We start from the raw sequence: 18,618 nt of genomic DNA, 5'->3' as shown, positions 1-18,618 counted from the left end.
TTTTTTTATCAATGAGTTTTACGTTTACATTTATGCATTAGCAGACACTTATCCAAAACGACTTACAATACATTGTATTCAGGATATACATTTTATTAGTTCAAGCATTCCCTGGTACCGGTAATAGAAACCATGACCTTGGCGTTGCAAAAACATACTTTTTTAACAGTCGTGTAGCAAGTTTCAAACCAAATGTAGTACATATTAGACCGTATGAGATTTCAGACGTTTTTTAAAATCTTGAAATACTGCATTTAATGACAAGGCTTTACATGTAAATTATGCATAGCACAATGTCTTATATGTACTGTTTTACACACTGACATTCATTTAAAAAAATTGTGCTTTACAGTAAAAATAAGATGACAAAAAATGTAGTGTAAAGTAGTTTATTTACAAACCTGTTTCACCCCACAAAGTATCATGACCATCAATCTGCACTGGAAAATCATCATTGTTCAATGCAAGCATTCTTTTTACCACCTGTAAAACATATCAATAAGATAATGATGATTTAAGATAGTGTGTATTCAATTTTAGGAAGTTGAGTGGGTGTGGGTTTGGTTCCTTCATGTTTTTTAGCCTAACTTTACTTCAGGGATAGCGCTTAATAATCACAAAATCTCTCATTCTAAATTACGTTATATAAAAAGTTCAAAACAATAGACCATAGTATGTCTATTTTAGTAACTTAATGTGAGAATGGGTGTTTGTTGTGTGTATGTGTGGTATGGGGAGTATCCTGTGTGTGATGATCATGTGTGTGTTTAGTACCTGTGTGTGTCCCATGCTGGAGGCAGCGATCAGCGCCTGCTGCAGTGCCTTGTTCTTCAGGTCTGAGCTCCACTCTTGCTCCAGAAGATACTGCACAATCTCAGCATGACCCCGCAGAGCAGCGTGAACCAGTGCACACTGACCGCTCTTATCAGCATGATCCACCTAACACATAACACACAGGTACAGTTACTTACAAAACTACACTGAAAAAACAAAACACATTATCAAGGGGATACTGATCAATATTAAAATCACATCATTTATTAAATGCATTTCTTAGTGTCAACTTTTTGAGAAGTCATTATCACTCTATCATTATTGTTAATGGATGAGCAGCAAAGTTCCTGTTCCTAATGCTTGCAGGAGTTAAACTGAGAAGGAACAATCTGGAACACCTTGTACACTATACAGTACACTGTGTGCAAAAAAAAAAATATTTAAAAAGACAAATGTAACAATATAAACTTTCCACAGTTTGAAAACAGCAGAATTGTTTATGTAACCAAAAATGACTGTGGTCTGTTTTTCTGTTGTTTTCAGTTTGACTGACTTGCACACTTATTAAATATTTAAAGTTAATGAGGACCGCAACATTTATTCCCTGTCTCACTGTTAGAATGTTTTGGCTCTAATTATAAGAGATTTTCTATTTTCATATAAATAAAAATTTTACTACTTTAAATTGGCATTACTAACAGGTTCTCCAGGAACTCCATCTGCTCTGTTCCAGTGAAATCACAAAATAAAATTCAACCAAATGAGCCCCCATTTCTGATCTCCAATTACTGATATGCAGTATCAATCTGAATTGCTTTATTAAAAGGGCACTTATGGTGTATTCTGTGTATGCATTTCATGTTTGATTAATTATTTTATTCCATTTAATAGTTTTATTGCATATATGTGTATATAGTACTATGACAAACTAAAATTGCTATTTGGGGGGAATGGGTCATAATATCTTGGCCAGGGCACCAAAATCACCACAACTTTTGGGGTATCTCCACCTGCCAATTTAACCCCTGAATATATTTTACTGAAATACAAAGGTTAAGGTTTAAATCTGAATAATGTATAGTAATTTTGTGTATTAAATGGGATCGACTGACCTTTGCCCCTTTTTTGCATAGTAAGGTGACAAGTGGCAGATGTCCAGCAGCTGAGGCATAACAGAGGGAGGTCATGCCGTTCTCCGACTGCCCGTCCACTGGCGCCCCACACTCCAGGAGCAAACCAGTCATCTCCAGGTGGCCCAGGTGAGACTGCACACACAGCACTGGTGCACTGTTTAAAACCTCAGTACGGTAACACACACTCGCCCCTCCCAGGATCAGCAACCGGGACACCTGTGGACGCAGGTAAGACTGGTTTTAACAAGAAATTAAGTAACTGGCTCAATTATTACCCATCCGAGGGCGTCACAGAATGGTCACTTAATATTCAGTAATATTAATGATTTGATTTGACTGCACTGACACTATTAGAGGAGAGCAAAAGTTGAACTGAATTGAGCTGGATGATGACTGTTTTCTGCAGAGCTGCTGTATATTGTTATTAAACTGAACGGAATCAACTTTGAACTTAATTAATTTAAATATGCATCCATCCATCCAAATCGCTTTATCCTCTGAAGGGTCACGGGGATGCTGGAACCTTAACCTTATGACCTAATAGAAATGATGTACATCTTCAATCTACAGTTGCAATCTCAATTTACAGCCTGCAGCTTCAATCTACAGGTTCAATCTAAAGCCTAAATCTACATCTTCAGTCTACAGACTTAATTTAAAATCTACAGCTTCAACCAAAATGTATAGCTCCAATCCAGTCTGTATCAGCTTCAACCTAGTATGCCTTTATCTATATTTCTTCAATTTACAGCTTCAATCTATAATCTACAGACCCAATCTATAGCCTCAATGCATAGCTTCAATATGAGTATATATCTGTAAATCAACAGATTTAATCAATAGTCTCAATCTGCAATCTATGGGTTGGAATGTATAGCCTCAATCTATAGGTTTAATCTACCGCATTCATTTTCAATCTATAGCTTCAATTTACAATCTACTGTGCCAATATACATGTGCAATATAAAGGCTAGAATGTATTGATTCAATCCACATGCTATATTTATGATCTACAGATGCAAGCAAATATCTAGTATGCCTTAACATTAGATATAGATTAAGACATACTAGATTGAAGCTGATTATTTGCTTGCATCTGTAGATTGTAGATAGAGGCTGTGGGTTGAAGCTATACATTTTATTCTCAATCCCTCTACAGTTTCCTGTCCAGCTTTCGAATATCCATTTTGATTTACTCAATAAGAATGTCATGTCTAAACAAAACAAGACCACAAAACTCTGAAAAAGAGGCATTTATACTCTAATATATTGTATCTGTTCAAACATGCTAATTGTTTATTTCACTTTCATTTAACAGTGGAAGGCATGAAGTCATACTCGCTAATCGATAAATGAATGAATGCAAGCTGGCTCCATTACTTTTTTCTGATGTGGATATGGACAGTGTGGTAATGGAGGCTTGATTAAGATGCTGGATGAAGCAGCAACACATTAAAAGCAAAGGAAGCAGAATCGCATTTATTTATACAAACACAGCAGGAAATAATGAGAAGCTCTCCAGCCAAATGGCTGTCAAGGACGCTGGTGCGCAAACATGGGCTCAGAGTGACGCTCGTTTCATTAAAACTCCGTAGGAGAGGAAATTACAGGGACAGCGGAGTCTAGACTGCAATTAACATATAATAGATTTAATAAATAAATGTAGTCATTACGCAAGGCATTTTTCAGTAAGCCTCAGCACTAATTACTATGTTCTACGTGACTTATGAAATCTCGTTCATTGTGGATGACTCAGAGCTCTGTAAGGCTATAGCTCTTCTTGTGCGGTTGAATGCGTCAGCCGCGATAATTGTTGGAGCCTTGTTCTACAATTCAGGAGCGCAAAACAGTTATTCGTTTTTATTTTTTACTCAAGATTGACGCTGCTTTTTATAAGTGATGGTCTCATTGGCACATTGAGTACAAGAATGCATGTTGTATGCATATCTTCAAACCTTGACGTTGGGTGTGTACAGGTTTCTGAGGGAGGAAAGAGCTGCAGATAGGCTGTCTGTACTGTAACTGATCCACAAGGCCTGCAGAACACTTGACGAAACCCCTGTTCTCTTACTGTGACCCTGAGGACAGAGATGAAGAGGCAGGAAGAGTTCAAATGGAGATCCCATCACTTAAACACACACAGAGAAGGATTTTGAGTATCTGTGTTTATTACCTTGAATATGTGAGCTTTAAGAATGTGGTGGCCCAGCTCCATGGTTTGTTGGCGGTTGAGTTTTCCCTCTTGACGTGAAAGCATGAAGGCCATCAGAGCGTGGCCACTTCTGTTTAACCAATATCAATAACAATTCATCAGAAATCATAATTTCACACCATCATCCTGATTCATCATACAAGTGATTCACATATTTCCTTCCATTCTGGGGGGGAATCCATTTTTTGGGGAATAGATAATTAATTTGAAATATGTGCAAATAATATTTGCTCACATTATCTCTTATTTACATGCTTTAAATTGCATGTTTCTTGTTTCGTCACATTCTGTTATGGGTTGCAATGATTCAGACAATATTTTCAATTCAAAGCAGTTCAATTTGACATCACTCAATATGTTGTTCATTTAACATTTCTATTGTAAACAGCTGTCAAATATCTTTCACCATTGAAACCTGAAGCTCTGCGCAGGAATTCATGTTTGGTCCCTGTGAACAGTAAAGCCTGCTGTCTTTGATTCGATTGGCCATCTCAATCATTTTTACATTGATGAGCACTGTTAGACTGCTGAGGTGGACCAGCTTTATAAAGTAAGTAAAAATGTTTGCAGTGGAGTCGATATTTGTATCGGTTTCTGTAACAATCTCGAAATGATTCATATCTGTATTCAGATTAAACTAAGTGGGCGGGGCTTTAGCCGGAAGTTCGTTAAATACTTAAGACCATTACGTCTATGGTTAAATGTATATCTGTTCCCTTCATAGTTATTTAACAAATATGCCTTATATAACTCAAAAAGAATTTATTTATTTATTATTTATTATAACATTAATTTAAATAGCCTATTTTCTAATCGTCTGAGCTGATAGCCGTATAGGCAGTGCTTCGGGCGACCCGAGCTCTTGGAAACCTTTCCTGATCCTGATAAATAAATATTAAAATATCTTCTAAATACTTTGACAATACTAAATGTTAAATAAAAGGACAAAAAAAAAAAGTTGTCAGGACATTCATCCACAACCTCAAATAAATAGAGTAGGACTTGGCCATTTCTAATCATCGGGGGTGCCATGTAGCCTGGTTCTACCAGACTCTCGTACATTTCATTTGTACAGAGAGTCTGGCCTCTCACAATTGACAAGCATTAACTTCCTTGAAGGCGGGTACTTTGTTAAAGTTTAAAACTATTGGATCTGCCATAACCAATCGCTAACGCTTGGTCGTGACGTATGACGACTTAAACTAGCGCACGACCTCAACGTCATCGTTCTCAGCCACCTCTGTTCGCTGATTGGACCGGTTAAAAATTGACTGGAGAAAACCCAAGAATATACCACAATCCCAGACGTAGTTCTGAAGGAAAATTAAAATTGAGCGGAAGTACGTAGGAGGGCGGATCCAGGCTTGGTGCCATGTTCCCCTCATCTAAATGGCCCTACAGATGCTTAATGTTGTCCTCATAAACAGCAAAGTTCTTTATGAATCACAGTCCATGAACTTTTCTTTTTATGAGTCCATGTTTGAACCGTGTTAAGTGGGTCGCTCTTCAGTTTATAACAGTGATGGAGCTACTGATGCCTTTCTAAATGAGAACACTGAGCAATGTGTGTGTGTCTAGGTGCACAGATAATTGAAGAGTCTACAAAATGAAAGAACTACATGAGAGTAATTTCATGTTCAAAGGCTACACACACTCATTTTAGTTACTCCCTTTCTGAACTCAATTAAACAAAACAAAAATCCTCATGATAGATGACTGACCTGTACTTCACATGCTTTGCTATGTGGTTGCTAAAGTGTTTGGACTAGTTGTAACACAATGCTATGAAGCTTCAAATGCGTTTGGAGTAGCTTTAGCGGTGTGATGTTCTTACCCAAACCAGATAAGCGTAAGCCTTTCCCCATAGCTGATTCTAAAGATTTAATTGGTATATAGCATTGGCACGCACATCCTGATAGATAGAATTATCATTTGTTGAAATCTGATCCATCCATGATTTTTCAGAATACTGAACTCTTCATGACAGGTTTTTGAGTTGAAATTGACTGTGGGATAAGATTTATATTTAACTGGTTTGGGGAAAACAAATAACATTTGAATGCATTGCAATTCACTTGCTAGGATCCCTGGCTCATGAATTGGTATATTATGTACTCTAATTGGGCCACTGGTGTCCTGGCCGGGTCATTAAACATTGAGACACAGATGACTCTGGCCCCAGACAACATACTTGCTTTGTAAAATGTCATCACTGTGTTTATCAAAAACAGCAGGACTGATACCCTACTGACATTACTTTTTAAATGCTTTGATTACATAATATCCCAACAATATTTCAGGCATAAATTATAAACGTCAGCTAGATTTCACTAGCCTTTTCACTGCTACCAAATTAATAATAGTTTGTCTTTTCAAATCTTCTAATGCGTGTTAGAAATGTGACCGTTTTATACATAGTGAGCATCGATGCTCTCTGGTTCCCTGCTCTGTTTGTATCGTTGATCATTATTTTCCTGTTTATCACTCTAAAGCTGCTTTGAAACAGTCTGTATTGTATAAATAAAAGGTGACTGCACTTGTGTTGTGGAAATTCCAGTGCACTACAGCCAAGGCCAAGTTTTGGCAGTGACAACTTTTGTTTCGCAAAGTTTGCTGCTTCAGTTGTGGTGTTGATTCACATTATCTAGATTATTGTGTAAAGTGATCAGATGCATTTTAAATAACTGCAAAAAAACGTAATCGGCCCAAAATGTACTGTTTTTTTTGGTCCTGCCACAAAATTACCAGCTAACATCATTTGACCAATCATACCATCAGCACATATGAAAGTGTGAACGAGTACTATCATTCTGTAATCAGCAATCATTCTGATTTGATTATAAGAGCAGACTGATTGCTATAAAAGGAGGGAAGACGTGCTTCTGATCATTGTGTTCTTGTGTTAGCAATGGTTACCTCCAAAGAAAGACGTGTAGCCATCATTCACTTTGCATCAAAATGGCCTCATGCAGGGAAATTGCTGCAAAGAACATTGCACCTGAAAGAACCATTTACCGGCTCATCAAGAACTTTAAGGAGAGAGATTCAATTGCAGTGAAGAAGGCTTCAGGACATCCCAGAGTACCACTACGACCGTGTCCTCTCGAGGAGTCACGATGCAGAATCGTGTCAGCACCCCTGCAGAGCTTGCTCAATATTGGCACCAGGTGTGAGTGCATCTGCAGGCGAGGCCTTTGGACAATGGCCTGGTGTCAAGAAGGGCAGCAAAAAAGCCACTTTTCTACAAGAAAATCAAGGACATCGAGGACAGACTAAAACTCTGCAGGAAGTACAAGGATTAGACAGCAGAAGACTGGTGCAAAGTTATTTTCTCTGATGAAGTCCCCATTGCAACTGTTTGGGACAGAAAAAAAAAAAAAGGTGAACGCTACCATGAGTCCGGTGTCTTGCCAACACTGAAGACCACTGAGACCATCCTGCCAGGAATAAAGAATGGTATCAAAACATCCTGCAGGAGCAACTTCTCCCAATGATCCAGGAGCAATTTGATAATGATCCGTGCATTTTCCAGCATGATGCAGAACCATGTCAAAAGGGATAATGAAATGGCTCGGAGATTATTACATTGACATTTTGGATCCATGGACAGGTAACTCCCCAGATCTTAATCCCATGAGAACCTGTGGTCAATCTTCAAAAGGTACAAGCAGAGGTACACGAATTGTGATCAACTTTGAGCACTAATAAGGCAAGAATGGATGGCCATCAGTCAGGATATGGCCCAGAAGCTGATATCCAGCATGCCAGAGTGAATTGCAGAGGTTATAAAGAAGGGTCAGCACTGTAAATATTGACTCTTTGGATACACCGAATGTTTTTGCCAATAAAAGCCATTAAAACTTATGAAATGCTTATCATAGTTTTCCAGTTTACCATAATTTAGCTAAATGAAATTTGTGTCACTGCCAGAACATTTGGCCATGACTGTAAAAAGATTTGCGATTGAGGACTTTTTGCCTGGACCACTGAACTAGGGAGTTGATTGAAATGCACCCAGAGTAGTTTTAGCACACATTGCTATGAAGTGGCTTGGGTGTCTGAGTAGTTTTAGCACATCACTATTCACTTGCTAAAGTGTTTTAAGTAGTTTTAGTGCATTGCTTAAGTATTTTGTGTAGTTTGCAATTACCTTTATTTGGTGTCTGATTAGTTTTAGCACATTGCTTTTCATTTTCTGAGGTGCTACAAGTAGTTTTAACGCATTGCTATGGAGTTGCTAAAGTGTTCCGTGTAGTTTTAGCACACTGCTCTTCACTTATTATTAAGGTGGTCTCAGTAGTTATATGACATAATGTAGCTAATGTGTTTGGAGCATTTCTGTGCAACTTAGAATCTGGCAACTTTATAGCAATGTGCTAAAACCTCTCTGAACACCTTAACAACTTCATCCTTGCCTTAACAAGCATGAAAAACACAAAACCAAACCATTCTTAAGTGTAAGAAAAAGCAACATCACTGCTTACCTTGGGTCACACATGAAGTCAGTGCTCTCACCATCCGCCCTCCATACCAGCCACTCCCTAAAGGAGGGGTGACAGAACATGCGCGTTCTGTCTCGACGGCCAATCAGAAAGCAGGAAAGAGCATCCATGCGCTGCTGGAAGTCCTCCCACTCCAGTTCTCCTCTCATGGATCCTGCATTCAGTGCCCGGAAGAGCTGCTCATCCGTCAACGGGTGCAAAGATGCCAGAGCCACGTTTAGCAGCGGCAACACACGCTCAAATGCTGAGGCCGATGGGAATTTCATGTTGCACTGCAGCAGATAGAGCTCAGACAGAGACACTGGTATCACCTTATAGCTGGAGCTTTTAATGACCAGGTGACCCTTCTCAAACAGATCGAGAGTTAATTTTAAATAAAGATATGAGCCCTGGCTGCGGGCGACCAGGTGGGTGCTGAGCTTAGAGAGGTTTGCAGGGTCTGCTTTGCCATTGATGGCAATGTTACTGATGATGTCAGGGCTGTGGTCTATACGGTGCTGGATGTAGGAGGTGAGGTCAGAGGTTATATCCTTGTTGTCATGGAAATCATCCAAAGAGATAATGGGAAAGTGGAGGAGACTGGTGACTTCCTGTCAGATCAACATAAAAGACACAAAAGTTATAAAAAATAAAGTAAAGTTCTTGAAAATGCATTCATCTTGGTTTTATGTATTTACAAAATAATTAAATTTTTATTCCATTTTATACCAAAAAAAGTTTTAAATGAAATGATATTTAATATATTTTAAGGTAGACATGAAACATGAGTAGAAGAATAAATAATGAATATCATGAATTATTAATTAATAAATATCTCTATGTTGAGGGAGTTGCACCACATGACATTTTTGAAACCTAAAAATGGCATCTTATATATTGAGGATTGACACACAGTCACAGTCTATGAGATCATTTCCTTTATTTCTCTACATGTTGGTTAGACCAACTTGACTGATCAAATTATAAAGTGAAAAAACTACACAAAATGGCCATTTTCGACAATTCCTGTATACTAATTCAGATGCTGGTAGCATTAAAAATCTTTCACAGCTTTCTGCCTGCTGCAATAGAAAGACATGCAATTAAATAGTTTTTGTGGACTTTAAGGGATGAACCTTCATTTAAAACGACTGTTATGCATCATAGCACAGGAGTAACGACCACCAGCTTTCCAAAAGAATCCCTTTTTCTTGAATAATTATAGTTCTTTTAAGATTATGGTTTTGTACTTGTAACCACTGACAACTGCATGCCCTCGATGACTGCAAGAGGGAAAACAAATATTGAATACTACAAGGACCACAGAAGTCTGCTCATTTTTATCTTACTGCACATCTTTATCATCATCTGTATGCAAAACACAATAAATGTCAAAACAACTGCAGGATTAATGTTGTAGAATAAACACCGGCAGCCTGGTTGTGTGGGTTGTCTGGCACTTTTGGGTCACTGCTCCAAGAAGTAGTGAGTGAGAGAAAACGAGACAGGATATGTGTGTGAAAGTGTATGTGTGTGAAAAGTGTATAGGGACACATGTAGCATCTGCAGTATTGCATCACAGCCCTTATCCCCTCTTATATAAGCTTGGCTCCAGCAGGTCAGAGTCCAGCTCTGACCAGACATGGATTATACACACACTAGCTACTGACCAGCATCCAAAACTCACCACAGCAACCATTCTGAAAGCTCAGATCACAAAAGGCACATCAGGACACTTTATAGGCTAGAGCTTTAAAACTTTCTGAATGGTCTTGCTTTGTATTAAAACCAGCATAAAAGTAAGGATGAAGGCTGTGCAAAATAACTTACCACTTGGTTGACCCTAACGGTCACAATCAGTTTAAGCCAAATAGGAAATTTAGAGATGATTTTGGTGATGAAGGATGCAATGGTATCTCCATAGTCTGGTTTGTGGAACTCTGCCTCATTTAGACCGTCCACTAGGATGATGTAATCTTCCTCTGGAATCTTACACTCTGCAAAACACAATAGAAACGACATGGTAAAACATACTTTTAAGTCAAATATGGACCCAGAGTCTTTTAAGAGTTTGGCATTACGTGGGTGTGTTCAGGTTTTTGTTCCGAAAAGTTAGCAGGAACAATTTGTTCTGCTGAATGTTTACTACGTGATTTTAGAACACCCAGCACAATAAAAACCCTTCGTGCTGCCTTCTTTCACCATATGTTGAGTAGGAAAAAGCGCCTGCAGTCTGTAGTGAAACTCTCACTCTCAATGTTTTTGAGTATTTGCCACTTGACTAATAGCTGCACCCGTCCAAAAAAATATTTTTGAATAGTTAACTTAAAAATTATAAATTTTTAACAACAGCATTATCATTAACTTTAATTTTATAAAACAAGAGCAGATTAAACATTCTGCCTAACATCTGCTTTTGTGTTCCACAGAAGAAAGTGAATAAATGATGGCATAATATTAATTGTGGGGTAAATTATTCCCTTAAAGTCGCAACCTTTAATTACTTCCATAATGCAGAGTTTTTCGAACAGGATACTCAAGAAAAATTAATTTAGGGCAAGATTTGATTGATCACCAATTGATTGTATCATGAAATGAGGGCATTCGATACCAGAATGGAGAAAACCCTGAATGCAATTTGGCAGTCAATTTAAAGGACTAAAAAAACAGGTTAATCTTGAAAGCATTTAAGGTTAACATTAACCTTAACATGAGGTTAACATTTCTTTTTAAAATCTATCATTATTTGTTATTAGTGTTGCAATAATTTATTTATTACACTGAGGTCATTATTCAGAATTAAATTACTACATTAACTACTAGAATGATTATAGTAAGGCTGCATTAGCTACAACAGTAGCTTAAAACAATGCCTAACTAGCGGTTTGACCCTCAAATAATATTTAAAATCCACTAATAGTCGGCACAGCCTAGGTGTCGTCAACCACAAAGGAAAGTTCGTTATTACAATGACTTATGATTTAGATTACATAAACGTATTTTTGTAAAAAACATTCATCACAACTCAAGGATCCTCAACTTCATCTTAGTAAAAAAACAGTAAAAAAAACATACCTACTTATTTTGGAAGTTTCACACATGGAATATTCACCAAATTAATACCAAATCAAAAATATGCCCCCAAAAAAAAAAAGTTCATGTGAAAAGTGTAGCTTCACGAGAGACTGGCTCATCTTATATATATGATCTACACAATATTAGAAAGCAACAGATAAATAAAATGACTGTCATAAAGACAAAATGCATTAGTTTTCATAACAAATAAATCAGAATATATTTATCATGCCAAGCAAGGAATATTTATGCCAGAAAAGTTTGCACCATGATGGAATGTGTATAAGTACATACATAGGGACAATTTTAATTAGGGTCATTATGACGTTACCCAACGTTATATGTCATATAAAGGCTGTTTTCTCTACTACATTATCTCTGTAATCTGATGCTACAAACCAGAAACACTGATTTTCAAGAGTTCAGACTGAAAGCTCCATGTCTTCATTTTCATACTCGAAATTTGCTCTAGCCTCATTCTCTAAAATTCCTGTTAAGTCCTTCATCTGTCGTTCCTTGTGATCCAAGCCGTTTCTGAGGACCATCTGTTCACATCCATACTGGGCCAAATTAAATGAGGCAAGAACGCTCTTCTCCCCCATTACCCCTGAGCAAACATATTTCGTTTTTATTTGATGGTGTGATTAATGACAGTAGCATGTGATGAGTCTCACCTTTGCGTAGAAGTGTGAGGGGCTCCAGGACTCCCTTACGGAAGGCGGCGGCAGGGTCCTGGACACAGGAGCGTAAGCTGAGCAGGCTTTGCAGGTGCGTCTCTCGGAGTAACAGCTCTCGGTAAGCACTGAGGCGAGGGGCTCTGCACAGTAAAGCGGACACGCTGTGCACAAACTCCGGGACCAGGCATGTGTACGTGTTATCAGCCTGACAATAGTGATACGCAACCACCTGCAGGGGGAACAGAGAGAGGGGGAAACTTTAAAAGTGGGAGTTTTGAACAGGTCGAAAACAAACAGAAAAGAGTTGCTTAAAGGGATTCTTCACCCAAAAATGTAATTTCTGTCATTATGTAATACCCAAATGACTTACTTTCTTCTATGGAACACAAAAGGTGACTCAAAAGGTAAAAGAATATCTTAGCAGCTCTAGGTTGTTTCCTAAAAGCATTGTAAACCGAAGTAGATTGTAGACATAATTGGCAACAATTTTCTCTACGATCTACTTATGCTTACAATGCTTTTGAAAAATAAAATGCAGCCCTGTGGACTGGTGTGATCAAGGCTCCAAAAAGCACCATAATAGTACCATAAAGATGGTCCATGTGAGCTATTTTTGAGGAACAGAGCAAATTTAAATCGTTATTCACTCAAAAATGTTGATATCTTGATTCACATTCATGAGGAAAGTACAAATGGCCAATTCATGAACGAATCACTCTTTTGAGAATATTCTTTGAAGTGAATTGGGTGACCCAGTAAAAAAAAAAACCCAGTATGGATTATTTCCTAATTAATCTGATTGATCCAGTTCAGTTAATTTAATGACTCAATGATCCAGTTGCAGTTGAGGGGAATATTATTAGTGAATAATGAATACCATTTCAGTCTGTTTACACAATACTAAATATGTCTTTAAAAGTCATATGGATTTAACTTTCATTATACTTTTTAATATTATATTATACATTTTGTGTAAAAAAAAAAACCTTTATGTGCTGTACTTTAAAGGGTTATATCATTTTTTGTTTTTTGTTTCTTGTTTCCTCTTTGCAAATCAATGTTACATGATCTTTCCTGATAAATCTCCTTATTTCCTCAGCGTGATTTAGTATACCAAGGTTCTGACTTTCTGATGTGCCAATGTGGGCAGCCGTGTGTTGATACAGTTATCTTTCCAGAAGGAACAGGAGCACAGTCTTTTTTGAAGCTTAGTTTAAATGCTCTTCCACTGGGAAGGAAGTTTTTTGGTTCTGAAAGTTACGGTACTAGGGTTTTTCAAAGAACATGGAGCTCTTTTATCTCAAAGATCAAGGGAAATTTGATTTCTCGTGATATAACCCCTTTAAGGTTTGTTTGAATATCATGAATCCCAAATTGTTCTGAAATACTGGAGAATCCAAGCTTCTGAACAAGCGAGTCTGAAATCATGGCCTGAAACGACTTCCTACTGGCAGATGGCTGATTAAAAAGACGTGACAAGAAGACTCAACAGAGAAGGTTCAGGTCCAGATGTAAACGGAAAACACGCACACATACTGGGCAAAGTGTTGAATATGCATGTGGTGTGCAGTTTGCTTCTGTCACTGAATGGCATATAAAACATCGCACAAAACATCATGTGTATTTATAAATAAACATGAGAGCTGCTCTGTGGAATCTCTTTATTTTGCTCTAAACAATTTTTGAAGAGCTTCCATTTTCAAAACGGCAAAATCAAAAAATTTACATTTAAAAAAAGAGTGTATTTTCTGGAAGTGGGCGTTATGAAAGTTCATGTGTTCTAGATGAATGCGTCATGAAACCCATTGAAATAAACAAGAATTATTTATGTAACATTATGAGAACATGATTTGCATAATTAAGGGAATTAATTAAATAAAGTGAAGATCACACCTGATCAGCGACTACAGTGGACATCCCAAGCCTTTCAAAAGAACTTATTTTAAATGCCTTTTAATACTTTTATTCAGCAAGAACACATTAACTTGAAAGTAAAGACATTTATAATGTTACAAAAGATTTCTATGTAAATGTATATACCACAAATTACAGACATTACTATGCGGAGGAGATTTGATTTCTTAGAGGAACCCAGAGTAACACCGTGTCCTAACCAGACGCGATGCGATAAGATCCAGCGACAAATAATTTGTCTGTCCACACTAGACGCGACGCGACTGCGAGATGCGTACAAATCAATCAAAACACACAGCCAATCAGAACAGCGTGTGGGCGGGCTCTCGCGGCAAGTGCACAGGACCAGAGAGTAATCTTGATGGCAATCACAAAAAAATGGATAAGTAGGGTTCATAATCAAATTCACAAATATTACACCATTTAAACAGTATTCAAATACATCGGCTACGGAGTTACTAAAACAATCTTTGTCAAATAAAACACTTGTTTCTTTACAGTTTGAACATTCTTGTTAACATTTGTTTAATTTCAAGATCTGAGGTGAATTGTTGCTTTTACAGCTACAAAGCTGGAGCACTAAATGATATTCAAAGTCATATTACATGCTTTCAACATTAAATTAAGTACATAAACAGTACTTGAGATTATCATTGCCACACTTTGTGTTAGTTGTTCCAGCACGACGTCGCAGGAAAAATTAAACCGTTTCTAAAATAGAATCGTCGCGTGTCGCTGTCGCAGCTGGTTAGGACAAAAACTCTGATTACCATGGAAAAGATACCTTTCATCACGTGTTGCGGTGTTGCGTCGCTTGCAGTTAGGACACAGTGTAAAGGCTCATTCACACCAAGAACCATAACTACAAAAATTTGCAATAACGATAACTATATTAGCGTCCACGCCAGCGGAAGATAACATTGTTTATCCCAAGCGCCAGCTGCAGTTTTGTCATCTGCTGCTTTAAATACTCAAGCTTTAAATGCTTGAGAAATACAAAGACAGTCTTAAATGGACAAGAATAAACAAGTATATCTGAGAAAAACAGATTTACCAGACCTCCTCAGGGAAAACTAGTCCTGTCCAAATAGGGGTAAAGTGTGTACCTTGTTAGCCAGGCGTTTGACTGCCCCCTCTCTGTGCCGGTGTGTGTCAGGCGTAGGCGGGCAGCTGTTGCTGCGGAGGGGACTCTGTGAGGGGGGGTTCAGCTGATTGGTTTGATGAGCATCAGCCCCTCGATCTACATCACAAACAATTCCCTATTATTTCACATAAATTCAAGCTGTTATTGCACACAAATACAGCAGTCACTACAAGTGCTGAATATAGGAGTTGCATGTCTGACTAGTTAAAAAAATCTGAGACGCTAACACAAAGTCTTCAGAATTTCGACTTTTGCATTTCAATTGTTTCATATGGTTTTGATAAGACATGAGGGTGAGTAAATAATGGTGAAATGTTAAACTCTTACTCTGGGGTGTAGCTTCAGGACTGTTGGAGGCGATCTGCCTCATTCGTCCACCATGACAGCTGAGAGCCACTAGCCGTGACATCACTGCTGTCTTTCCGAAACCAACGTTACCAGTGATTACAGCCCCTTTACCCTCACTGGCATCTCCTCCCCCCATAAGCACATCCTCCAGTCGCTGAAACAGCCAATCACGGCCCACAAACACTGCATCCAAAGAGACACTGGGTACCTCAAACAGCAGGGGTTTGAGCATGATGTCCACTGGTTTGTAGGGTGTGAGACGAGCTGCAGGATTCAAATAACACTAAATAAGCTACACACACACACACACAGCCAAATGAATGCAGGATAGATTTATAATGAAAGGAGAGTGAATCATAAGAACTTCAGTGCTCACATTAAAGATGAAAATGGACCCCAAACACCCCATTTATTTTCTTAATAACATGTCCCTTTTTGTATTGTGCGTGATTTCCTGAAGAATAATTGTTCTAAATAGAAAAATATGTTTATTTTCTAACTAACTCCGTGATAAAAATGTACAGGGAAAATACTGCATATTTAAAAAAAACATGAAAAATGAATTTATGATTATAAAAATACATTTATAAAATCACAAACACGCACGCACATATCTCTCAGAAAATGTCACATGGAGTTTAAATGCAATGCCAATTCATGCAGTCTTCACAGGGTTAAACTTTATATTACCTTTCATTCATTACATTCATGATGTGTCAATCATTAGATTATAATTTAATAATGGTGGTTGTTGTTGTTGATGTTCTTTCAAATGAATTGAAATAATTAGAAATTACTCGTTCGTAATGTTTTCATATTTGAAGAACTGATCTGCTGTATTATGTAACCGTATTATATCCAGCTTATTTTTAACGTAAGCGCGGACATTTGTAAATTGAATGTTTCTGGTATCATCCGCTTAGTTATTTTTAGCTGTACAAGACCGCTCGTAATGCTACTTGATATTGCGAACTGGTATTTCTAATATTATTTCAATGTAATGGTTTGTAGCATGAATAGTTTTACCATTTATTGCACTTTGTTATTCTTCTAGTTATTTACCTATAGCAGCTAATGAATCAGAAGTTTGGCACATTCACAGAAAATAGCTTATTGCACGTTGCAAAATAAGGCAGATAGCATCTGTACATGAAATGTACTAATAGAAGTTATTAAAGTGTTCTGTTAGCATATTTTTTGGTAAGTTGTAGTCAGCACCTTTATTCTCTTGACTGCGGCCCCCTGTGTGAGCTCCATGCCAGGGCAAACGCATGGAAGAGCGCTGGGGAGCATTTCTCTGTTCATCCAGATACCGCAGCTCCTCCAGTTTAGTACTGCTAGTGGCTGCAGGGAGAGAGACAGAATGAGAGAAAGAGAGTCATTTAGGGTTGTGTTTGGCTCACAGACAGAAGAGAGATTACATGCCACCTCTGTGATCTCTATGAAGAACAAACACAATCTGCTGCTGTGTGTGGAGGAACACGTGTACCACACACACACACAACACACACCATGTCTGCTATCCACTGCCGTTACAAGGATACCTATATTAAATAAAAGCTTTGACTCAAAATAGTGGTCCAGTGACAACGAGGCATGAAGATGTTTAATATTTTTATAAAATTTCAACATTTTGTAAATGCAGTATTTGTAAAGCAAAGCTTACCATCAGACACTTGCACAATTTACCCTGCAGCATCTGGCACACTTTACCCCACTGCTACCATTTTTGGAGAAATTATTCACTTAATAATTCATGACTAATGTTTAGCCAAAAAAATACAAGGTTTTATGCATGGGCAATTAATTTTTACTGCTGGAAACGTTTGCTTGCTTAGCTGTTTTAGCTTAAGCAAATGCTTCTCACTTTTCTCATGTGTACAGTAGATCTCAATCAAAAGTAACGTAATTGTATATGAATTGATCACAAAAACTATGTTTGTTAGATAAATGGATGGCACATCATACCCCAGTCTCTTATTTACACACACACAGTACATACTGTACCCGACTTGTATTACTCGCTCATAATTCACCCATTTATTCATTCAATCCATCAATCGCTCATTTCATTCATCATTTCTTTACTCGCCAAATCTACACCCCTCTCTTTCCACTCATCCCTGTACAATCTCCCATCCTGTCCCATAATCTAATCTGCTTGAAACCCATAATCTCTGCAGACGGGCATAAACACAGGGATGATGATTGTCATGCGTCACGTTGCATTCGCTTGTGAAGGGTCTCAAATGTGAAACCATGATCAAGCCCTATGAAGCTGCAAAGATATAAATACATTAACTTCCCGTACCACAAAGATCACCACAGACAGGCACTTGGCGGGACATTTTGCTTTGTTGGAGTCATTCTGTATATCTGACAGCAATTTCCCCATTTAGCTTTACAGCAAGAGGAAATCAAAGCCAGCCGTTTGCAAAGCTTTCTACAAGGCGCAGGAGGAGAGGCAGCCAAGCGGTACAGTGCACTGTGCATTCAAATACAATAAAAGCACATACACACAAGTAAACTGAGGGTGCTCGAGGAATGGGGTGTGAAAACGTCCTGATCTGCCTACTTTATACATGTATATACCTTTATACATTTTCAGCTAGCTTGAAAGTCACACACAATAAGCACAGCACACACAATACAGTTCAAGAGTTTGGGTCAGTAAGTCATTAATACTTTTTTATTCATCAAGGGTGCAATGACTTAGCCTGACTACGTCAGACTTCGTACTTCCGCTCAATTTCATTTCGCTTCTGTACTTAGTCTGAGACATCGACATGTCTCTCTGAAAACAGCCGGCCAATCAACGAACAGAGGGCGGACTGAGAGCCGTGACGTAGACAATAAGCGC

General features: G+C 38.0%; 1 protein-coding gene across 7 annotated transcripts in view; it reads right to left on the bottom strand.

The window, feature by feature from the left end:
• Window positions 1-18,618, bottom strand: part of tanc1a (tetratricopeptide repeat, ankyrin repeat and coiled-coil containing 1a) — an 86,108-nt gene that overhangs the window by 8,444 nt on the left and 59,046 nt on the right. For all 7 annotated transcript variants that reach the window (XM_079629188.1, XM_079629190.1, XM_079629189.1 and 4 more), the window contains 11 exons: window positions 16,977-17,102; window positions 15,738-16,022; window positions 15,373-15,506; window positions 12,350-12,581; window positions 10,431-10,597; window positions 8,604-9,211; window positions 4,081-4,189; window positions 3,863-3,985; window positions 1,887-2,123; window positions 775-939; window positions 402-483 (listed from right to left, as the gene is read on the bottom strand). In XM_079629188.1, the coding sequence (XP_079485314.1) occupies window positions 402-483; window positions 775-939; window positions 1,887-2,123; window positions 3,863-3,985; window positions 4,081-4,189; window positions 8,604-9,211; window positions 10,431-10,597; window positions 12,350-12,581; window positions 15,373-15,506; window positions 15,738-16,022; window positions 16,977-17,102 (2,268 nt within the window). The remainder of the gene's footprint in view (window positions 1-401; window positions 484-774; window positions 940-1,886; window positions 2,124-3,862; window positions 3,986-4,080; window positions 4,190-8,603; window positions 9,212-10,430; window positions 10,598-12,349; window positions 12,582-15,372; window positions 15,507-15,737; window positions 16,023-16,976; window positions 17,103-18,618) is intronic.

Source organism: Phoxinus phoxinus (assembly GCF_949152265.1).
Source record: "Phoxinus phoxinus genome assembly, chromosome: 11".
NCBI classification, from domain to species: domain Eukaryota; kingdom Metazoa; phylum Chordata; class Actinopteri; order Cypriniformes; family Leuciscidae; genus Phoxinus; species Phoxinus phoxinus.
The sequence above is the reverse complement of the archived record's forward strand: the minus strand, read 5'-3'. Positions and strand labels throughout refer to the sequence as shown.